Source organism: Schistocerca americana, chromosome 7 (assembly GCF_021461395.2).
Source record: "Schistocerca americana isolate TAMUIC-IGC-003095 chromosome 7, iqSchAmer2.1, whole genome shotgun sequence".
Lineage (NCBI taxonomy): Eukaryota > Metazoa > Arthropoda > Insecta > Orthoptera > Acrididae > Schistocerca > Schistocerca americana.
Window position 1 is genome coordinate 252,668,805 of NC_060125.1, and position 25,316 is coordinate 252,694,120.

The window sequence follows — 25,316 nt, forward strand, 5'->3', positions numbered from 1 at the left end:
ACACACACACATGACAACTACTGCTCTTGCCAGATTGCAACTGTTGTATTGAATGTAAGTGCCAAAGAGGAGTGGGACAGGGAAGAGGGAGAGACAGTAGAAGATGGCTGGGAGGGAGCACCACGTGGTAGCACATGCAGGGACTAGAAGGCGGCTGCATAAGATTGCCAGGGGCAGTGTTAGGAGGCCATGTGTATAGGGGGGTGGGGGGAAGCAGAAAAGAAGAGGAGCAGAGAAGGGAAAAGACTGTTTGGTGCATTGGCAGAGAGAGTGCACAATGAGGATGAAGAGACATGAATTGAGAGGAGGTCATAGAACAGAGGGGGTGGAAACTGTTGGATGGTGAGCGTGGGGTAGTAGGGTTATCATAGGTAGAGGCTGGAATAACTTCAGGAGCAGAGAATGTGTTGTAAGGGTGACCCCCATTTGTTGTTGTTGTTGTGGTCTTCAGTCCAGAGACTGGTATGATGCAGCTCTCCATGCTACTCTATCCTGTGCAAGCTTCTTCACCTCCCAGTACCTACTGCAACCTACATCCTTCTGAATCTGCTTAGTGTATTCATCTCTTGGTCTCCTTCCATGACTTTTACCCTCCACACTGCCCTCCAATACTAAATTGGTGGTCCCATGATGCCTCAGAACATGTCCTACCAACCGATCCCTTCTTCTAGTCAAGGTGTGCCGCAAATTTCTCTTCTCCCTAATTCTATTCAATGCCTCCTCATTAGTTATGTGATCTACACATCTAATCTTCAGCATTCTTCTGTAGCATCACATTTTGAAAGCTTCTATTCTCTTCTTGTCCAAACTATTTATCGTCCACGTTTCACTTCCATACATGGCCACACTCTATACAAATACTTTCAAAAACAACTTCCTAACACTTAAATCTATACTCGATGTTAACAAATTTCTCTTCTTCAGAAACACTTTCCTTGCCATTGCCAATCTACATTTTATATCCTCTCTACTTCAACCATCATCAGTTATTTTGCTCCCCAAATAGCAAAACTCCTTTACTACTTTAAGTGTCTCATTTCCTAATCTAATACCCTCAGCATCACCTGATTTAATTCAGCAACATACCATTATCCTCATTTTGCTTTTGAATCAACATTGCCATCCCCTTTTGCTTTCTGTTTTAACTTTCCGCATTTTTACGCCATTTTCCACTTTAAATTACCATTTTATCGCCTGTTTTTTCTTGTTTCTTTCTTCTTCCTTTTTTTAAAAAAAAGTCTGTAGGCTGTAGAGCAGCGTAGTAAGCTGCTGCCAGCCCGCCCCCTTCAGGGGGAATTGAAAATCAATAAAGAAGAAAAAAAAATTGCTTTTGTTGATGTTCATCTTATATCCTCCTTTCAAGACACTGTCCATTCCATTCAGCTGCTCTTCCAGGTCCTTTGCTGTCTCTGTTCTTTGTCCATCTGTACAGTTCAGAAAAGTTGGTGCTCGAGGGGAGGGCCAAAATGGACCGGGATGGAAGCAGCCATTAAAATCTATCATTATATATGTTCAGCTGCATGTTGTGCCACAGGGTGATCCACTTTGCTCCCGACCAAAGTTTGGCAGAGACCATTCATTGTGATGTACATTTGGTTGGTAATCATACCAATGAAAAGGCTGTGTGGTGATTGCAGATGAGTTAGTATATGACACAGCTGCTTTCACAGGTGGCCCACCCTCTGATGGCGTAGAATAAACCTGTAACAGGACTGGATTAGGAAGTTCTGAGTGGCTGGATTGGGCAGGTCTGCCATCTGGCTCTTCCACAGGGATAGAATTCCTGAGTTAAGGGGCTGGGATTGGGACTGGCATAGGGATGGACAAGGGTGTTTTGGACGTTGTGTGAACAATGGAAGACCACTTTAGTAGGGGTGAAAATAGTCTAGGATATGATGTACCTCATTTCAGGGCATGATAATAGATAATCAGAGCTCTGACAAAGGATGTGGTTCAGTTGTTCCAGTCAAGGGTGGTAATGACTGACAAGGAGAGGGAACTCCGTTGTAGCTGGTACTTATAGGAGGATTGGGAGTGTGTCTGGAAATGGCACAGGAAATCTTTTTGTGAACTAAGACTGGGGTTAATGCCTGTCTGTGAAGGCCTTGGTGAGAGCTTCAGCATATTGGACAAGGGAGTTCTTGTCACTGCACATACACTATCTCTGCATGACCAGGCTGTATGGAAGGGTTCTTTGGTGTGGAAGGTATGGCAGCTTTCAAAACTGCAGGTACCAATGGGGTTTATACACTCTTCATTCTGTATTCACTGGATTCACAGAAGATGAACAAGAGGTACCGAATCACACAGTCCAAGTGTAGTCCAGGTCTGAGGTGGTAGTTGTCACCACAAGGCAGCTGGCGTAAAATGTGGACTCTACAGAGCACCAGTAAGAACTGCCATTCCCGGCAGAGTGCGCACTTACATCAGGCGTGTTGGCCATACAATCCCTCCATATGATGCGACAATTGCTTTGAGGACATGGCTGCTTTTTGGTGTTTGTCTTGTGATGACCATTTGCAGCTTGCAGTGCCATTGACAATGTGAGTGACACGTAAGGATTGATTTCAGATAGTTGTAATAACTGCATTTTGCTGTCGAAGTCATCCCACCTGAAAATGGCAGACAGGGGCAGAAGCAGTGCAGTGTGGCGGTGTTCTGCATGGGAGCTGGGAGAACCATCATAGGTGCTGATTTGGGGACAATCAACATCTCTAAGTCAACAATCCCAGGACTGTCAGGAGCAGACACAGCTGTGCATGGAGCAGCCACAGGAGATGGATCCACCTCTACTGGAACTGGAACAGAGACTGATGGGGCCGCTGGGGTCCCCTCCATGACACCTAGGGCAGTGAGGACCTAGCTGGGATGAAGTGGAGCTGGTGGCTGTCCCTGCGGAGTGTGAGTCAGTAAAACATCCAGGGCTGGGGGTACTGAGTGCAGTGATCTGGGGCATAGCTGGTTTGGTGGTGCCACATGGTCCCCAGCAGATAACTCATACATCCAGTGACCATGAGAGCTGTGAACTGTATCAGAAACCCAGTGAATGATCGCACCCACAGTGGTGCGCTGAGCTAAAACTGGCGACGAGTCTGAGGCAGGTGGGCCAAGGTCATCGTGGAGACAGCAGTGTAATAAGAGTCCATATCAGCCACCCATGTAACAACTCAGTAGGCCACTTCCCAGTGATGGTTGTGGCCTAATAGGTGGCTGTAAATAATGTGAGGGCCCCATCCATGGAAAGAGAGTGTGCCACGGCCGATGTCTTCTCCTTAAAAGTCTGCACCATCTGTTCCACTTCCCCTTGTATTGCAGGTGAAGTGGATTGATGAGTAGGTGTGATCACTTGGAGCTAACAAAAAAGGGCAAACTGTGCTGAAGTAAACTGGCTATCATTGTTCAAGACAATGATAGACAGGAGACCCTCAATAGCAAAGATGTGAGACAAGGCTTTAATGACATTTGCTGATGTGGTATAGGGGACTGCATGGATATAAGAAAACTTGGAGCATGAGTCAACCAGAATAAGCCACAGTTGCTGCAACAAAGGGCTGGCAAAGTCAATGTAAAGACGCTCCCAGGGGCCTGCTGGGGCTGGGGCAGAAAAGCCTTGGGGGAAGCTGGTTGCTGGCAGGCTCATGAGGTACAGGACTGAGCCGTTGATTCAATATCCCTGTCAATAGCCAGCCAATAGGGATATCTATGGGCCAGCTGATTCATAAGTAAAACACCCCAATGTAGGAGGTCAAGGACCTTTGGAATGTAGTGCTGATGAAATAATTATCTGAGACCAGTTTTGTTCTATCTGGAGGAGGAGATTGGTCTATCTGGAAGAGGAGTACCCCATCATGTAGGGAGAGGTGGGGCAGGAGATGAAGCATGTCATCGCGGACCATGGGTGTCCTGAGCAATTTCTGTGGTCAACCATGCTTAATCCACTGGACAATAGAATAGTATGTTGGTTTCACTCATATTTAAGCCACAACCACTAGTACATCAAGGGAGAACTCCTAAAGGGTCAGGTCTAGTTGAAAAACAATGACTCCCTGAATGTCAAACTTGGGATCCAAGCCAGCCGGCAGGCAAGATAGAGCATCGGCATTTTCACAGCAACTGGAAGGTTTGTAGAGAATGTTGTACCTATATGTGGACAGAAACAAAGCTGAGCATCAAAGCTTTTGTGCTGTTTTGTCTGGGAGTCCGGACCGAGGACCAAACAAGGTGAGTAATAGCTTGTGGCTCATCATTAACTGAAACTTCACATTGTACAGACAGGTATGGAACTTCTTCAGTGCATTGGTAATAGCTAATTTCTCCTTCTTGGTCTGCGAGTAGTTGCGATGAGTGAGCCGGGGTGAGAGTTTTGAAAATGAAAGCAATTGTGTATTCAGAGCCATCCAGGTCTGGTGGGAGAGCACTGCACTCACTCCGTACTGTGATGTATCAACAGTGACAAGGAGGTTTCCTGCCCTGTACAGGACAAGGCACAGTGCTGATTACAGAATCTGCTTTAGCACTAAAAATGCCACCTCACTCATAAGTGACCACATGAAGTGAGACCCCTTCTTACCCAGGGCATTCAGGGGGTTGGTGAGCTTGGCAGTCTGGGGGATAAAATGATTGTAATAGCTAATCTTCCCCAGAAAGAACTGTAGTTCTTTCAGAGTTTAAGGGTCAAACGTGTTATCAATGGCTCACATGTGGTCTCTGGTCAGACAGATGCTTTGCTTATACAGGAGGAATCGAAGGTACTCCACTGAGGACTGGAAAACTTGCACTTATTGAGGTTATATTTCAGGCCCCTGACCAACAAGTAAGAAAAGAAGGAGCAAAAATTCTGGAGGTGCTCAGCTGTAGATTCCCCTGTCACAACGATGTCATCCAAATAATTGCCACATGAGGAAACACCTAAATCAGCTGTTCCAAGAAGTGCTGAAAAACATCTGGGGCACTAATGATTCCAAATGGAAGCCAGTTATACTGGTACAAGTGAAGGGAGTATTAAGCATTAGCAGGTCACAGGAATCTGGATGTAACAGCAGGTGTAAAAATGCCTCCAACACATCAATCTTTGTGTTACAGTCCCCATTCAGGAGCCTAGAAAACAGTTCCACTGGTCACAGAATTGGGAAAAAACTACATCAACTGGTCTTTCACAGCCTTAAAATAATTGCAGTCAGAGAGAGCCATCTAGTTTTTTTTTTTTTTTTTTTTTTTTTTTTTTTTTTTTTTTTTTTTTTTTTTTTTTTTTTTTTCCAGTAATGAGGGGAGAAGCCTTATGACTGGAAGAAACAGTGGTGGCCACATTGAGGGTGACCAAGCTGTTCAGTTCCACCTTCACCGCATCTGGGAGGACATGAGGAATTGGGCACACTCTCATGAAGCATGATGCCAAACCTAGCTTCAAGTGAAGGTGTGCCTTGACATATGCTGCCCAACTCAAACCTGGATTGAACAATTCCAAAAAGAAGGTCATCAAATTTTCAATGCCTTGAAATCGAATACCCATGCAGACCGAACACCCATCTCAGAAATTGAAAACACAAATTGCTTTGAGGCATCTAACCCAAAAAAGTTTTCTGCTGTGCTGGATGAAACCAACTGAAAATGAAAGTATGCAGGACATGTTTTTATATAAGACCTTCATCAGAAAAACCCCTGTACCAGAATTTCATGATTGCCATGGGCTGTGACCTTCCTCTGAAACAGGTACATTGCCTCTGATGAAAAAATCACAACCACAGATTTTAGGATGGGCTGTGATAGAACTTTTGCTGTGGTTTAAGCAACACTGTTGTATTCACACTTTTAAAGTGCTCAGAAAAGCATTAAAATAATGTTTTAAGGAGTTTAAATTTCAGAACCTCCACCCCCCCTCCCCCAGACAAGGAGGAGATTAGTGTTTAATGTCCTGTAGACATTGAAGTCATTAGAGATAGAACACAAGGTCGCATTGGGGAAGGGGAACAAAATTGTCCGTGCCCTTTCAGAGGAAGCATCCTGACATTAACCTGAAGCAATGTACAGAAATCATGGCAAACCTAAATCAAGATGGTCAGTTGTGGGTTTGAACCATCATCTTCCTGAATCTGAGTCCAGTGTGCTAATGGCTGCGCCACCTCGCTCAGTGCCCCATCCCAGAATATCACAGTACTGGAACCACATTTTTTGTTTTACAAATCAAGCACTGGGTAGAACTGTTGATCAGAGTATAAGAGGTATCCATCTGGGAAGGTACTGCGTGACTCATGTGCAGCATGAGTAGGAGCCTGATGGTTTTCCCTGAAGCCGGATGAAGCACAATGTCAATGGTGTGAACGGTATCAGCTGCAAAAGATGATGCTGCGTGCATGGCATTGATGTCACTGCACTGCTGCTTGGGCTTTATGTGGCACATGGAAAAAATGCATCTGCAGATGCCATGGGCAAAACAGATAGCCAATTTGTGTGAACAGTGCAAGTGCAAATGTTGAGAGAACCACTGAGGGCATGAGGGAAGACAACACTCATGTGCTTGCCAGACAGGGAATGAGATGCAACCTCTGAAAAGGAACTGTGACTGGAAACACTTGATGTTTTGCTGTCCAACTTAGAAAGACTACAGGGAACAAGCTGTTTACTCAGAGTGCCAGGGCATGCACTGATTTCCCTGGTGCATGCTTGTGGTGTGTAGTCTGCCAGCTCGACCGTCCATTCTGGCATGGCAAAACAAGACTCCCTTACAGTCTGAGTCCCCCATGAGGTCAAACGCTATAATGAGTTTAGGAATTGCATCCAGAGAAGGATCTGTGTAACACATAGCTTGTGTGCACTTTTACCTATCTGGTGCAAATTGATCAAGCAAATCCCTAGTCACAGAATCAGTACATGATTAACAAGCATCTGCCAAGTAGGTGAAAGCATGATGATTTCTAAGGCCATGAAATGCAGTAACCCAATATTTTTATGATTCCAACAACATCTGTCATCATTATAATTCCAACCTAACATACAACAGCCAAGACTGGCTTCTGCAGTTGTTTGACAACATACTGCAAATGTCTGGAAATGATTAAGTATTGAGAATCACTGTAGGAGACAACATGTAAAGGAAAGCTGACACTTGTTGAGTGGACATGACAGAAAAAAAGATCATTTCCAATCAGTATCAGTTACCTGGTACGCCACAAAATGATGGTTGAGGCACTGGAAATACATGTCCAACTGGTCAATACCATCCACAAAGGAAGGAAACAGAGACAGCCAAAGGTGAGTCACATCTGACAGACAAGGCTGACAGCTGTTGTTGTAGTAAAACCAACTGCTGACACTGTTACTCCATTAATTGCCTATCCAACTGATGCTGTTCATGTTGTCATGAACGAGAAGTACAGAACTGCACAATCCAAGAGAAGTCTGAGTCTGAGGCAGTAGCTGTCATCACAAGGCAGCTCACATAAAAAGTGGATCACACAGAGCACGAAGAAGAACTGCTATTCTCAAGAGGGTGCATACTTATCAGGCAGGTCAGCCACAGGATCCCACTAGGTGACACAGCAATCACTTCAAGTACATGGCTTCCTTCCAGTATTTGTCTGCCGCTGACAGTTTACAGTGCCATCGGCAACATGGGCAGCGGGTATGGATTGATTTCAGAGAGTTGTGATAATTCCATCTCAGTCACATCACTGTTGTTGGTTGGTAGGTTTAATGTGGACAGAGGTGTGGATGGAGCCATCAGATAAGAGGAGGTCAGTGTCCAGGAAGTTGGCATGCTGGTTTGAAGAGGACCAGGTGAAGCAGATACGAGAGAAGGTGTTGAAGTTGTGATGGAATGATGAAAGAGTGTCTTGGCCCTGAGTCCAGATCATGAAGATATTGTCAGTGAATCTGAACCAGGCCAGGAGTTTGGAGTTTCGGGAGTCTAGGAAGGTTTCCTGTACACGGCCCATAAACAGGCTGGCATAGGAGGCTGGCATGGGGTTGCCCATGGCTGTGCTGCTGATTTGTTTGTACCCCCTTCTTCAAAGGAAAAGTAGTTGTATGTTAGAATAAAGTTGGCAAGATGTACGAGAATGAGGCAGAGGGTTTGGAGTCTGAAGGTCATTGGGAGAGGTAGTGTTCAATAGCAGCAAGACTGTGGGCATGCAGAATGTTGGTGTATGGGGAAGGGGCAACAACAGTGACAAACAGGGATCCAGGAGGTAAAGGGCTGGGGTAGTGGAGAGTTGGTGAAAGAAATTGTTGGTGTCTTTGATGTGGGAGGCTAGATTTTGGGCAGTTGGTTGGGGCTGTTGGGCAATGAGGGCTGAAATTCTTTCAGTGGGAACACAACAACCAGCTACAATGGAGTGTCCAGAATTGTTGGGTTTGTGGATGTTGGATAAGATGTAGAAAGTGGATGCGTAGGTGTCAAGGGGATGGGGAGGGAAACAGAGTCAGTGGTGAGGTCCTGGGGAGGTTCTAAGGCTTTAAGCAGTGATTGGAGGTTATGTTGGTCTTTTGGGATGGTATCACTCTCAGAAAAGTTAGAATGGAGGGAAGGATCCAGATGGATTGGGTAATAAAGCAGTCTTTGAAATCAGGCATGTTACATTCAACTGCATGTTGTACCATAGGATAACTGCTTTGTTCTGCTGCAATTACTGCAAATGAGGAGTTACTTGAATGGTAAGTAGCAGCTACAAAGTCTGAAAAGCTGAAATAAACCTGGAGAGCTGTGTGCTGGCCCCATGACCCTCCATGAAACACACAAATGATGCCATTGGTAGTGGCTGATATGGTGACATTCAGCGTCACATCGTTATCAGAGTAATAACAAGGTGTTGGTAAAAGTAATTATATTCAAAATAGGAACATACATTTTTTAATTTTCTGGCGGAAACTCAGGTTTTTGCTTTGCAATGTAAAATCTCTATTTGCTCCATTGGTGCCACACTATGTTCTTTTTTTAATGTTCTCTTTTAAAATAACATTATGTAAAGACCCTAATTTGTGCCAAAGTCAATTTGAATTTTATACCCAACATTCATTGTCTGTCAGAACAAAACACTGATAAACAACAGTATATTATAGAATAAAACAGCCAGATTGTAATATAGTGGGTGGGTCCTAAACAAATCATAACAGGAAAATAAATGAAAAACTATTAAGACCTAATTTGTCTGCAGTCATTTTGTTCTACTTGATAGTAGGTATTTTGGTACTGCACCTCCATGCATGGTTCAAATAGGTTTGTTCTAAATGTTGAAGATACATTCTTTTAGACTAATACTTTTGAGAATGTTTCATTTTCATTATTCCAGTTCCAGCTAAATGTGTTAGCATGCTGCTTCTGAGAGACGGGGAGGTGTGCTGGCCCTGGATCAAATATGGCCAGTGGATTAATGATGAGGGCCACTGTGCCTCTCAATGTGGATGTAGTTTTTAGCATGTTTTCCACATCTGACTAGGTGAATACTGGGCTGGTGCCAACACTCCTCCTTAGTTACATGATCTGCAAACAATTTGAAAATGCTTGCATACTTTTACATGGTAAACACTACATGCAGACTTTCGGGGTACTCAAATGCCATCCTGGCAAGAGAGGAGGTGTGGGGTTTGAAGGAATGGCAACAGGAAGGGCTTCCGGACACCCTGTATCATTAACAGTTCTATATGTTATAATAACCATGTTGATTCTGTGTAGGTGTGAGATAAAGGCAAAACAAGAAGATTTAACTCCAGAAAAATTATGATAACACATTCTTTGCTAAATCACCAAAGCAATTAATTTGATTCTGCAGTTGTGTTAAAGGGGTAATTTAATAAATAACCTATGTGTCAGATTGATTGAATAAATAAATAAAGCCACTTTCTTGGCATGGTTCATGTAAAAGACTTAATCTTTGATATTCTGAACAAATATATTAAAAATATAAAAGGGATAACATCAAAAAGAACAATTTGTATCGAGCAAGAGTGTAGTATTTTTGTAAAGTATGACAACTCTTTTGCGTCACATACTTAATGGAATACAACTGTTTACCATACTTCAGAATGCATACTTGTAGTGGAGATATAATCTTGATACTTTTTTGAGAAGTTTTAGATGCAGATATTAATGAACAAAAGTAATGGGGCTACTCCCATTGACGGAAATAAATCTTAAGACTACATTGTCAGACTGGGTCAAAATGACCCACATCATACTGTTTTCTTCAACTTCATATCCAATTTTTTTACTTCATTTATGAAATCAAATGACTCTTCCTAATTTTTTTCTCTTCCTTACAATGATGTATTAGGATTTATGAAAATTTATATTTTCTTGGACTTTTCATTCAATACGTCTAGAATGACAGAAGAGATCGATTTGGCACTAATGTAATTTCTCTTCTGAATAGGTGTAGACAGTCCATCAATGAAGCAGCAACAATCAGCAATCATGCAAAGTTGTTTCTCCTCATTATGTCTTGTCAAATGTACATTACATTCTGCCACAGTTTATATCATGTTATTCACGTAATAGTCTTTGTCCATGAAAGATATTTTTGAACTTGTTTTTTCAGTGTGGACTTTCTGATGAAGAAATGTTATGTGTTGTAGAAAATTCTGATGTTGAATCAGAAACTGACTATACTGATGAAGATGAGGATTTCGTATCAAAGAAAAGTTAATATGAAAACGAAGACATTGTGAATGAAGAGAGTCTAGTGGAGGTATATTCATATGCTGATCTATGTCAATCCTCACCTCATCCATTACAGCATTTGAACTTCTGTACAAAGTTGGTTACTAGTGGTGGAACCAAGTGGGAGAAAGTGATTTTTCATCTTCTGGAAGAAGGTTAGTTTTAAACATTCTAAAGGAGAGAGCACTTGCATTTCCCAACAAGTAGACAACTCTGTCATCAGTGCTTTCTGAATTATTTTTGACGAAGAGGTGCTACACTCATGGAGAAATATACAGAATCAAATCCTCACAAAGTATTGAAAAACAATGATTTTACCATGTTACTGTAGGAGGTGAAAATGTTGATAGCCAGCACATATGCCCAGGTGTCAGTGGTACAAAGGCCATGTCTGTGGAGGCTGAACACCTGCCACCCAACAAATTTGCTCTTGCATCTGAAAATAAGGGAAAGTTCATGGAAAAGAGTATTTGTTCTTACCACATCAGAGAAAATATAACAATAGGTGAGCAACTACAGGGTGGTGCATGATAAGTCACCCGATTGAATTTTGATCCTACAAGTATACTATTGGGGTAATAGCTTTCAAATTGTGCACTCAACTTTGTGCAGTTCATGGAAATTTCACCAGGTGTCATTGCAAGTGCATCGCTTCTGTTGTGAGTCCACCATTTCAGTTTGCCGCGATGTTGGATAAAGTGCGGTTGACCGTCACACAAAAGACAAAGATTGTGTTACTGTTCGTGGCGACGAACAGCGTTACGTTGACACAGAGAAAGATTCGTGCTCATTTCAGCACAGGGTGGGCTCCCAGCCCACAGAAAATATGCAGATTACATCAAAAATTTGAAGGCACTGGATCTGTTTTGGAGTGTCAGTGGCCACATGCATGTACCATATGTTCGCCACAAAACATTGAAGCTGATCAAGTGGTTTTGACTCATAGTCTGAGTAAATCAACAAGAAGAGCCAGTGCCGAGTTGGTAATTTCAAACCAATCCAGACAAAGAATTATTCAATCTGACCTTTGCTTGTATCCATACAAGATGACTGTGGCACAGAAGCTTACTGTTAGAGATAAGGAGTGGAGGGTACAGTTTGCAAGGTGGGCAATCAAGCAAGACCAAGAGGCAGTGCTACACAACACATGGTTTTCTGATGAAGCTTATTTTTATGTGAATCATATTGTGAACAAACAGAACATTTGATTCTGGGCACGTGAACCTCCGCAAATAATCCACATGAAAGACACCTACAGGGAGAAAGTGTGCATGTGAGTCATGATGTTAAGCCATGGAATCATTGGTCCGTTCTTCTTCAGTGCTACAGTAACTGGTGAACGCTATTTACACATGCTGCAAAACCAGTTCTTTCCTCAACTCATGGCCTCATGTCTTCTATTGCAGATAAAATGGTTCAGGCTGGATGGAGCACACCCCCATACTGCCAATGTTGTGCTTGATTTACTACACCAAAGACTTGGTCTTAGGGTATTGTCAAACAGATTTCCAGAACATTACACAAGAGGAGGAATGTAGCCCCCCTACAGCCCAGACATAAACGCATGTGACTTCTTCCTTCAGGGGTTCCTTAAAGAGAAGGTGTACCACGGAAAACCTGAAAATGCAGTGCAACTTAAGGCCATCATTGTGGAGTTATGCTGCACCATTCCAAAAGATTTGTGATGGAGAGTCATCACAAATGTATGTATGCGATGTGAAGAAGTTGTAAAACAAAACGACAGTCATATTGAACATGTGATCCATTAGGTTGTATTTCCAAGCTGTATTCTTTACTTCTACATCAATAAATTACAAATCTTGTCAACAACAAACGTGGTTATTCATGAAACAAATCAGGTGATTTATCGTGTGCCACCCAGTAATAACAAGGAAAACAAGATGCAAGTTCACTGAATTCATACCCAAGAAACCTGACAAATATGGTCTTAGATTCTAGAATGCTGTTGATATAGTGACAAAGTATATGTGTAATGGTTTCCTATACCTCAGAAAATAAGAACTCTATAGAGAGGTGAAGCCACTTGGACAGCATGTCGATGTGCATCTCAAACAGCCAAATCTACATCCAGGAAGAAATGGGATGACAGATGTCTCTCCAACTTCCTAAGAAACTCAAAGAAAATAAAACTTCATTACTTGTTACTTGAACAAAATACATTGTGAAATCCTTGATGAGAAATAGAAACCAGTTGATGAAATACTACATCCCCCCCCCCCCCCCTCAATCCTGCACCAGACTGATGGTGGCAGGTTGCACCCAAGAAAAGAAGAATTAAATACCATTCTTCTGACACACTGCATGCTGAAACAGCAATAAGCAAATAATGAAAGGAGAAACCTGAAACCATATCATTCTACAATCTAACGAAGGTGACGTGGATGTGGTTGATCAAATGATCTGTGAATATATCCCAAAGGTTGCATATAGGAGATGGCCGAAGAATGCCCTCTATGACATCTTGGACAAGGTGGCATTAATCATGTCTGCTATCTACAAAGTAGTAAAGAGCAAGAAAACAGAATGGAAGAAGATCATACTTAAGGTGGTGAGTGAACTCAGGAGAACAGAAGAGCAGGTTGAAGAACAGGGAAAATGAAGATGATAGGGGACCACAGTCATCTAGAAAGTGGAAAAAGTGCCAAAATAGCCTCTGCAAAGGCAATAAGACCAGTGAAAGTGTGTAAAGTGTCACAAAGCCATAGGCAGAAAATGTGCACATAAAACAGAAATTACCTGTGCTAAGTGCATGTAGTAGATTCCAATGACTTAAGTAAAAAGTGCGACAAAGCTATTTGTAGAACACATGCCAGTATAATATAGACCATATGCACTAAATGTATCAAAAAATTCTGCAAATAGGCAATCTAAGAAAGTCTAATTTTTAGGAAACTTTTTAGCATGACCAAGGCCAAGTCGATAAAATAATTTTTTGTTGCAGTAAGTAATAGTAGCTATCATATTGAATCATTGTTATTATAACTTGCTTAAAGGTGTGGATAAATACGCACTAAAAATAAAGTACTTCCTTGACTCAAATATTAAATATTTTATGTGGGGTCAAAATGACCCCTTTCTGCTGTTTTAAGACCATCAGAAATTCTGTTGTTTTTGTACTACAGGTGAGAGATGTCAGCTTTATTTGCATTCTTTAACCAATATCTTATCAAGGAAGTAGACCAAATCATGCTTTACAGTCTATCTTATTCCGTGCATGTTTGAAATTTGTGTCCTAGTTGGAACGGTAAATTTCATAAACTCTGAAATGTTTACATTATACTGTACTGTACTGTATGAAATGAAATGGTTAGGACCCAACAGTCCTCAGTGCTTGAAACATATTTCATGCTTATACTGAGCAGAGAGCTAGGTTATACAGAATCTCATGTATAGTTTTATTACCAGCAAGAGCTATGTCTCATGATAACAGTTTTAATAATTCAACACAACAAGATTCAAAATGCAACTGTTAACTTATGTGTCCTTTAAATTCTTTCAATAGGGTTATGACACTATGGTTGGTGATCGTGGCACACAACTGTCTGGAGGTCAAAAGCAACGAATTGCAATTGCCCGAGCACTTGTAAGAAATCCACATGTATTACTTCTTGATGAGGCAACATCAGCTCTCGACCTAGCAAGTGAAGCAAAAGTTCAGGCAGCATTGGACCGTGCCAGCCATGGACGCACTACAGTGGTTGTGGCTCACAGGCTCTCTACAGTGCGTGGAGCTGACAGAATAATCTGCCTAGATGCTGGCAGAGTTGTTGAGCAGGGCACACATGTTGAGCTTATGGAAATGTGTGGCCGATACTTTGAACTTGTGCATGCATCAGACAAGTCTTCTCACACAGGTATACTTTTAGGAGTAACTGTTGCTGAAAATTCATTCATCATTGCATTTTGTAGGTCCCATCAAAAAGGCAACTTTCAGGGATGTGGAACAAATAACTTGTCAACAAAGAGAACCATCTGTTGGAACTTGCATTAATAACTGATCACCACACGACTGCTACGGTCGCAGGTTCGAATCCTGCCTCGGGCATGGATGTGTGTGATGTCCTTAGGTTAGTTAGGTTTAAGTAGTTCTAAGTTCTAGGGGACTTATGACCACAGATGTTGAGTCCCATAGTGCTCAGAGCCATATGAACCAATAATTGATCATTGTTAAATTGGAAAACCTCTTTGGCTTGTAGGCTAAATAGGGCACAGCAGAAGTATCAAAAAGCTGTTTTTCTGAATAAAATGCTGCTTCTTCACATACATTAAAAATTGGTTTTTGTCTCATGCTGACAACTTAACATCTAGTTGACCACAATGGCATGCACAATAGAAAACAATTATCTACTTTTGTAACAACAGAATCCTGTTTAAAAAGCACATCACTACTCATCACATAGCTTTTGAGAATTTTCAATCCTAGAATGCAGGTTATCATGCTATACATGGAAACATGGACAGATTTGTAATATCTGGCTTGATGTCTGATGTAAGCTTGTAAACTTTTCCACCATGAGATAGAATTCTCTTCTTAACCCTAGATAAGGAGGCATAAAGTCACTTATTCATTCATTCATTTATTGTGTCTCACAGATCCCATCAAGAAGGAGAACTTACAGATATGTGAAACAAATCAGTTTAAGTGTTAACACCAGAGAAGGAACTCTTAGAAACTTAACCTGTATATTATATTTCCAGCAGACTGTCCCTATACTGTTAATAACAATAATAATAGTGGCTTATGTGTCTCTAACCTTCCCCAGTAATCCTAATGGGGAAAGGGAACATACAGTTTAATGTAGAATATGAACCTTGTATAGTTCCTAGTGAATCTTCATATCACTGAGAGCTAGATTAAAAGTAGACTGAAAAAAAATCCAAGATCCAGCTGGTATTATATTCCATGGCTTTTCTGTTTCCAGGCCTGTGAGACCCTCAATAAGTAATGCAACACAGTTTTTTTCTCAGTCAGTTTCATTTGAAGAAATGCGAAATTTGTTGTGGTCCATTGTGGAATATTCTCACTTCAGCCCCTATAGTTTCATGAATTTCCAGTACTTGGCAGCACTATATGCAGCCTCCAATATGGTGTCTGTAATGGAGATGCATTGCAAGGCAACACTATATGCAGTCTCCAAAATGGTTTTGTAATGGAGGTGCATTGCAAGCAGAGAGCTGTCATTGTCTTTCTTTTGGCAGAAAATCAAAGCAATGCAGATATTCATAGGCACTTGCAGAATGTCTACGGAGACCTGGCAGTGAACAGAAGCATGGTGAGTTATTGGGTGAGACATCTATCATACCACAACGAGATCCCACAAACCTGTCCAGTCTCCTGCAGCATGCCAGTCGGTCACAAATAACTGTGACTCCTGCAATGTTGGAAAGTGCAGACACTCTCATTCAAGGTGATTGACAGATAAAAATCAAATGCCTTGCTGCACAACTGGATGTCTTTGTTGGTAGTGCACCTGAGAAGAGCTCACAGAATTTCATTAGACTTTTAGTCCTCATCCTCCCTAAAGCCCATTTCTTGCGCCTTCCGACATCCATCTGTTTGGCCCAATGAAGGGTGCACTTCATGGGATGATGAGAAGGTTACTGATGCAGCAAGACATTGGCTCCAATGTTAACCAGTCGAGTGATACCATTTGGGCATACAGGCACTCCCAGTAAGGGAGATAATGTTGAAAAATAGGTTTTTGTAGCCAAAAGAGTGGGGAATAATATGATGTATTGGAGTCCTGAATAAAACCAGCATGAACCTACTTTTTCAGAAAAAAAGCATTGCATTACTTGTAGAATGGTTGTATTAGCAGAAAAGCCATAACTTATAAAAAAAGCTACTACGCCATCATTTATATTTAATAGCTGCTGCTTATCTCACGTTGATAAGAGAGAGATTTATAAGTGCAAAGCAGGCAGACATGAACAGTTTGGTTAATGTAAGCATATATTGATGCCTCCTCAGTTTATTATCCATCTGGATGCTTAACATCTTCACACATGAGGTTTCATCTAGTGTGTGCCCATTTTGATGCTAAAAAATTATTTGATATTTGTTTGGAACTGCATAACATGAGTCTTTGTATGATTACAATTTAAGCAGCTGCTTTTAACCACTTGTAACCCATTCCATTGCAATATTCTCCAGGCTGTCTCTGGCATGGAGTGTTGGAGGTGTTTATCAGTATACTTGTGTCATTAGCAAATGTTACAGTTTTTGAAGGGTCCTTCAGTGTCTCTGGTAAATCATTTATATAGGCAACAATAGAAGTAGGCCAAGCATCAAAATGTAGAACAACTTATTTAATGGTACCTCACTCTGTGTTTATGTCATTCCTTTGACAGGGTGTATACGACCCGGGACAACTGGGAGATCTGGGAAAAACCCGGGAATTTTTTCATCCGGGAGAAAACCAGGAAAAACCCAGGAATTCTTTAGAATTCTGGGAATTTTTCATTGTTTTAGTTTTCAGTTAAATTTTTATGACTTTGACTGGTAAGAACCAATACTCTAACAAAGGATACTACTGTACCCTGCTTCTGCAGAATAATACTGCAGCAACAAAACGTGAACAAGAGAAAAAAAAAAAACGAAAATAAAACTTAAGTCACAAAGGAAATATGCCATGTACAACAATAAAACACAGTGCCCATATAAGCATTTGGCAACAGCGAAGTGTGTAAAAGGCTTTGGGAAGACTATGCAATGCTTCCTAACAAGAAATTGCCTCCTATGACTGTGACATGACAGCTGTTTACATTAGATTCGTTTGAGCAGTTGCGGGCGGGCTTTTGTGCATGCACAACTTAGTCGCATATGAGTAGTACTTTCTCCCGCTTCTGGCTACAGACGTGTGGCTGAGTGCCACTAATAGTGCCCCGGTTCGTAAACATCAGAGATCCGGGGCTGATCCACAGAGCAGTCTGAGTTGTAGTGGGGAGTCTCCACATGACCCGTGCTTATGTTTAGTGATTTTGCTGTTTCCTCTTCATCTATTGCTCTCACATTAAATGAAAACAAAACGGTTTTCTGTGGCCGGGAGGTATCAAATGAATTAAAATACCTTCGCATAATTACGGAAGTCTAAAATATGTTATTAGTTTCAGGTTTTATTTCCACCTTTCTGACAGCCAAGCATTAATCGCCTTGCAGAACAATGAAGTTATTTTTGTCTGTTTGCTAAAGAGATTTGGCTTATATTAATCTTTTGCACTGAGGCAGTCAATTTATTTAAAACGAGGTGTTTAATGTCACACAGTTGGCTAGTTTCAACTGTTCGCTGCATTTCAAGTGCACATTTTCCATCTTCTAGCTCGTATGGCATTATGCCGTAATAAACAACCAAACATGATATAATACAGTAGCCTGCTGGTAGTCCAAGAAAATTTACATCCAAATCTGGACATATGAATGTGCACTTTAAGCCGAATCATGCATTTTAGTATGGTTCACGAAATTCCGATACTCTTGAAGTATTCTCTGATGCCTTGTTTCTTTTATGACATAATGCAAGATATTTTAATGTTTTACACCTACGAACATGAGGGCTTCCTGCGTCATCGTAGCTGCGCAAGCGCAGTGACACCTGTTATCTGGCGCTCTCTGGCAACTGATGAAGTGAACCAATTTCTAACAGGTCACGTGAAAATATTGTGAATGGTGGTTTGAAAAGTGTTACTTTCAAAGTAAATTTCCTTTTATGCAAGATGAACTATGTGCGAGAATGTACGATGAATTTCTTAAATCACAGAGCGTTTGACTCTCATTTAAAAATCAACTCTTTAAGGACGACCACCTAGAAGAATTTCAAGCCCAGATCAGACATTTACATCATTATTGAAAATTTTTCTGGCACATTTATGTGATGTATCTTAAAGCGTAAAATGCGCAAAAAAAAAAAAAAAAAAATTATATGTAGAACCTTAGCTTCTCCTGAAACTTATTAATCTTCAGGACCAATATTATATGTGAAAGCTTCATTTTTCTTATAGCAACACTATGTATATTAATTTAAACCATTAACTTTTCTTGTTTGTGTGTTTGCGCTACTTAAGAGTAATATTGCTATTGGCGAACTATATCACGTGTTCTGTGCTGTCATCAGCTGACGAAATCACATGATATGAGCTAGGACTGGCTTAGAAAACTGCATCGCAATCTCAATTTCTATGCTTTGGAAAGTAACATGTGGTATTTCTTGGAATTCGAATTTATACCTTTGTAACACAAAAATATGCAGCATACATGTTGCTGCACATCAAAGATCTTTCCAAAACGTGTTTTTTCCCCCCGTGAGTTTCGTTGTCTAAAGTGCTGGGAAATTCTACATCGGTGTATAAAACCATAAACATTCAAAGAATTGATAAGTTTTACAGTGCCGAGGAAAAGCATACTGTCACTTAACATGGAAAAAGTGTATTTTCACCTGGGAGAAAGTATATTTTCAACCGGGATATCTGGGAAAAATCCGAGAATTTTTTTTCCTTGTCCATGTATACACCCTGTTTGATATCATCCATTAATATGAGTGTCCATTTTCTGTGATGGACATATATTTCTACCTGTCTAAGGAGAATGCTTTTCATATTGCAATGTTTTAGTTTCCATAGTAGAATTTTATAGTCTACATAATCAAAGAGAAGCCTTGGTAAGACCACAGAAAAAACCAACAGGGTAATATTTCTTGTTTAATTCTCCCAAGATGAAGTTTATTGAGATCATATAGTCCTTTCTCTGAAACAAAATTTTAATAGAAAACAGTCATTATAAAGTTATTGTGAGAATGTTGTTTCATTATTTTGTTGCAGGCTACCTTCTCAATAATTTTTGAGAACACAGAGAGAAGGGAGAAGGCACTAGTGTCAGAGGCCATGTGTTCATCTCCTCTTTCATAAATAATATGCACAGTAGTAATTATCAGTGCATTCAGTCGACACTACCCAAAGTCAGTATTTAAATCTCCTATACAGTGACATCCCATTATTTTCATCATTAGTGATTATCTAATTGCTTAACAAAGTACCAAACTTATACTGTTGGGGGCCTGTTCATTCCCAGATTTGCTGTGTTGTATGTGTACAAGTCTGTTACTGAAGTAAAAACACCCAAAGAGCAGCTCAATGCAATATTCATTTGGGTCGATGGTCTTGGACTTCCTTCCACTTTTTATATACATAATCACTCCTTCTTTCCTTATATTATGCCAACCATAGTGGAATGTTAACTTATACATACTTAAGAATTCTCTCAGTAATAATTTACTGCAGTCAGTATCTTTCAGCTTAATTACTACTGTGAACTTCCCAAGTAGGACAGATAACTCCTCAAAAACAGTCATTGATAATTTATTTACAGAAAAATATCTCAGGTCATGATATATAACTCCTTTTGTTAAATATTAGTTCTGACCAGTACATAAAATCTACTAATTCTAAGTTCAAGAGGGCAGTGAGTAAGTTGATAATTGGATTATTTTAGGAAACTCCTCAAATAAAAACTGGAGTCATGTACACAGTGCTCATGGCATGAATGAAAAGTATACATATGTTAATAAAGTCCTGGTTTTATTAGATTATATTAGATTTCATTCCAAAAGATCTGTGTGAGGAGATTCTCCAGGATGTAGAGTATGTCAGAGAAACAGGATTACATAATAAATATGTATAAAGAAAAACAAACACGCTAGTGTACCTTCCTCATACCCCAAGGGAAATGATCCTCATGGATGGGGAATAAGTCAAAAATATCTTAAACATGACATGTCACAAAACATATAAATATTCAGTACGCTGTGTTGTATATGATAATTATTAGGCTATCATAGCTATACATCATCAAATAGAAATATCATTTTACAATGATTGCTGAAGCTGTTTTCCCTTAAAAGTAACCCAGTTTAGGGCAAAGTCTACAAAGAAGCCATGGATTACTCAAGGAATGAAGGTATCTCTTTCAGAAGCAGCTCTGATGCTATAGCTCATTACAAAGCATACGCAAAATACATTGAGGTGACAAAAGACATGGGACAGCAATGTGATATATATACAAATGGTGGTAGTATTGTCTACACATGGTATAAAAGGGCAGTGCATTGGCAGTGCTGTCATTTGTACTCCGGGAATTCATGTCAAAAGATTTCTGATGTGATTATTGCCGCATGATAGAAATTAACATACTTTGAACGCGGATTGTTAGCTGGAACTAGATGCATGGGACATCTCATTTCAGGAATCATAAGGGTATTCAATATTCTGAGATCTACAGTGTCAATAGTGTGCCTATAATACAAATTTCAGGCATTACCTCTCACCACGGGCAACATGATGGCTGACGGCCTTCACTTAATGACCGAGAGCAAAGCATTTGCGTGGAGTTGTCAGTGTTAAGAGACAAGTAACACTGTGTCAAATAACTGCAGAAATCAATGTGGGATGTACAATGAATGTATCTGTTAGGCAAATGTGGTGACGTTTGGTGTTAATGGGTTATGACAGCAGATATCTGCTGTGAGTGCCTTTCCTAACAGCATGACATTGCCTGCAGCGTCTCTACTCGGCTCATGACCATATCGACTGGACCCTAGAAGACTGAAAAACCATGGCCTGTTCAGATGAGTTCCATCTTAAGTTGGTAAGAGTTGATGGTAGTGTTTGAGTGTGGTACAGACTGCAGAAATTTATGGACCCAAATTGTAAACAAGGCACTGTACAAGCTGTTGGTGGCTTATAATAGTGTGGGCTGTGTTTACATGGAATGGACTGGGTCCTCTGGTCCAACTGATTTGTAAGCAATCTCCTTTGTAGACTGATTGCACTTCCCTAATATTCTACCAATAAACCGAAGTCTACCTCCTGATTCAACCACGACTGAACCTATGTGATCATTCTACTTCATGTCCCTATAAAGTTTTACACCCAGATATTTGTATGAGTTGGCCAATTCCAACAGTGACTCACAAAAAATTTTGATTCTAATGTCTTAGCCATAGGATACTATGTTTTTTGGCTTTGTGAAGTATACAATTTTACATTTTTTGAACATTTAGAGCAAGTTGCCAATCTCTGCACCACATTGAAATATTATCAAGATCTGACCAAATATTTATGCAGCTTCTTTCAGATAATACTTAATTATAGACAACTGCGCCATCTGCAAAAAGCATAATTTTACTATTAATATTATCTGCAAGGTCATTAATATACAATATGAACAGCAAGGGTCCCAACACACTTCCCTGGGGCACACCTGAAGTTACTTCTACATCTAAAAATGACTCTCCATCCAAGATAACATGCTGTGTCCTTTCTACCAAATAGCCTTCAATCCAGTCATAAATTTCACTTGATACCCTGTATGATTGTACTTTTAACAATAAGTGTAGTCAAATGCATTTTGGAAATCAAGAAATACTGTATCTACCTGGTTGCCTTGATCGAAAGCTTTCAGTATGTCGTGCGAGAAAAGTCTAAGCTGGGTTTCACATGATCACTGTTTTCGAAGTCTGTGCTGGTTGGCATTGAGGAGGTCATTCTGTTCAAGATACCTCATTATGTTTTAGCTCATAATATGTTCTAAGATACTACAACAAATCAATGTCAAGGATATTGCATGGTAGTTTTGTGGATCACTTTCATCATCCTTCTTGTAGACAGACATGGCATGTGCCTTTTTTCAAGAACTGGGCTAGGTTTTTTGTTCAAGGGATATACAATAAATTATAGTTAGAAGAGGAGCTAACTCAGCCACAAATTCAGTGGAGAATCTGACAGGGATTCCATCAGGGTCTGGAGTTTTGTTCAGTTTTAATGATTTCAACTGTTTCTCAAACAACTGACACTAATACTTATTTCATTAATAGTTTCAGTGGTATGAGGATTAATTGGGGCAATTCTCCAGGGTTTTCCTTTGTAAAGGAACATTTGGAAACATAGTTAAGAATTTCAGCTTTTGTTTTGCTACCCTTAATTTCAGTTCCTGTTTCATTTGTTAGGGACTGGACACTAACTTTTATGCCACTAATAGCCTTTACATATGACCAGAAATTTTTTGGGTTCTGTGAAAGATCACTTGACAATATTCTGCTATGGTAGCCATTGAAGACATCACACATTACTCTCTTGATAGCCAAATGTATTTCATTCAGCATTTTTCTATCTATAGCTCTATGCTTTGTTTTACACCTATTATGCAGCAATCTCTTTTTCTTTACAGTGACTTTGTACCATGGAAGTTCCCTCCCGTTATGAACTGTTCTACTGGGTCTACATCTATCCAGTTGATGGTCAACTATTCCTTTAAACTTGAGTCAGAGTTTCTGTATCTGCTTCTGCCCTGTGCTGAAAGTTTCAAATTCCTCATTGAGATATGACACTACTGATCTTTCACCTAATTTACTAAATATACATATCTTTCTGCTTGTTTTTTTTAGTTGTCCTTTATACGTTGGAAATCATTTTTGCCACAACCATGTCCTGGCCACTGATACTAGTTTTGATGTGGACATCTTCAAAGAGGTCATGTTGAACAAAAATCAAAATTGAAGTAAACACTTTAAACAAGACCCTCGTAACAAAGTAGCAGCAAACTTCCCTTTTTGAAAAGTGGAAGATCCTCTTTTCAATGGATTTCTTGGGATGTACTACCATCAGTATGCTCTTGCAGAGCTAATGTTGCATAAAAATTATGTGTATTCAGCTTACACTGATGCATTGCACAGAATCTGAGAAGATATTTTGGAGTCTCGCATATGTATTTCTGTTGATGGGTATATGGCAAATCTGATTGTTGGCATTGTGGACTCAGATTTGCCATCCAGGTCTTATTTGATTTATTCAAAACAGTTCCTAAATAATAACCAGCAAACAGTTGCACATTTCATTAGTTCATTAGTGAAGGTGCTATATCCAAATGGTGTGGATGAAAACCATGTGCTTCTGGCCTTCACAGATGCCGCTGTATATATGCTTGCAGGGTTTAAACTGCTCAAGTATTCTGCCTTTTGAAGCTGTATGTAACTTGTGTAGCATATGGTATTAACTGTATAGAAGAGTACGTAAGGCTAGGATCACCTAAGGTAAACAAATTAATCCCCATGATAAAGAAAGTTTTTTTAAAGGCACCAGCAAGTATACAGGCATTCAAAGAACATCTACCAGTTGTGCCCTTGCACCTGAACCTATTGCCACCCACTGGAGCACTTGGTTAGCACCAGTGGAATACTACAGTAAGCATCTCTCAGCTGTTCAGAGTGTAGTTGTAAATCTACTGGAGGATACCTCTTCTGTAATTTCAACAAAACAATTACTCAAAGATCCCTTGATCCAATTGGACTTGGTTTATGTTAGATCCCACTACAAATTTATGACAAGAATTATTTCTAAATCAGAAAGCCCATGGAGACCCATCTATGAAAATATTGTTGGAGGATGTTAAAAAGAAAGGATCGAGTGAAGTGAGAGAAAAAGTACAAGCAAATATGCAAAATGTTTTGCAGAACAACACAGACCTGAAGGAATTGTGTGCAGCAACAAGCATACTTTGTGGAAAATCCAGCTCCCCTGATTGCAGCATTCCTATCCAACATGTGCCAAAAGTGAAGTACACTCCTGTCACATCCTTTGAAGTAGAACATTCTGTTTTGTCATATAAATTAATACTGATCGACAAGTACCATAGATTTTTCTGGTAAACATGGAGAAGGTTTGTTATTTACTGTGAAGCCAACTATGGCCTGAATGTTTGAAAGCACTGGTTTATACACAATTTATTAAGTTGCATATTATATGTATTTAAAGATATGGCTATGTGTGTGTTATACTCTAGTTTTATCTTGGAGAAAATTAAAAAGGTTTTGGGATCAGTTTGAACATTAAAGTAGTATAATGTGTACTGTGTTGTGCAACTGTGAATATTTTCTTTTCCTTGTTTTTTAATGAATAATAAAAAGCTCATTTATCAACATTGTATTTTACATTATGTTCAGGTTTTCTGTGTAATGCATTCTAGGACTTATTTTGGGTTTTATATAGTGTAATTGAGGTACTGAGAGAGCCTATTTTAGGTGCCTCAAAAGCACCTTTTATGACCTAAAAATCCACATACTATTTACTACCATCACTAATTAAATTTACTTGTACCTTGATAGTTTTATCCTCTTAGGACACCAGTCTCTGGAATATTTGTTCTGATACTTCAGGGTGTGTTATATCTATGCCATGTTTTGTATAACTTCAGTAAACATCCTGCTTCAGATGGAAATACATATGACTACCATTTAAATGTCCATGCATTACTGCATATATTAGTTAAACATGCCAATACTTGCTTACAGCTTCAGCTAGAAATATGTCAGGTGATGAGGATGCTGATCGTCTCCCAAACTTATCTCATCAGCTGTCAAGACAGCACTCAGTAGCAAGCAGTGTTGGTACAAAGTCCAGTGTTTCTGCATTTGAAGACAAGGTAAGGAATAAATACATTATATTGTAATAAAATTCTGTCTCCTGTGGCAATACAGAGTAATAAATATATAAATTTTGTGTGTATGTATTACTAATCATTGTTCTTTTGCTCATCCTCTACTTCATACAGTTCCAAATTTCTTCTGAAATACTGTAGCATAATACACCAGGAATTTAG

At 39.9% G+C, this 25,316-nt stretch overlaps 1 protein-coding gene across 1 annotated transcript in view; it reads left to right on the forward strand.

Annotated features, from left to right (window-relative positions):
* The window catches only part of LOC124622655 (multidrug resistance protein homolog 49-like), a 385,512-nt gene that overhangs the window by 241,595 nt on the left and 118,601 nt on the right, over positions 1-25,316 (forward strand). The window contains exons 13-14 of the mRNA XM_047148447.1: positions 14,175-14,526; positions 25,009-25,139. Of these exons, the coding sequence (XP_047004403.1) occupies positions 14,175-14,526; positions 25,009-25,139 (483 nt within the window). The remainder of the gene's footprint in view (positions 1-14,174; positions 14,527-25,008; positions 25,140-25,316) is intronic.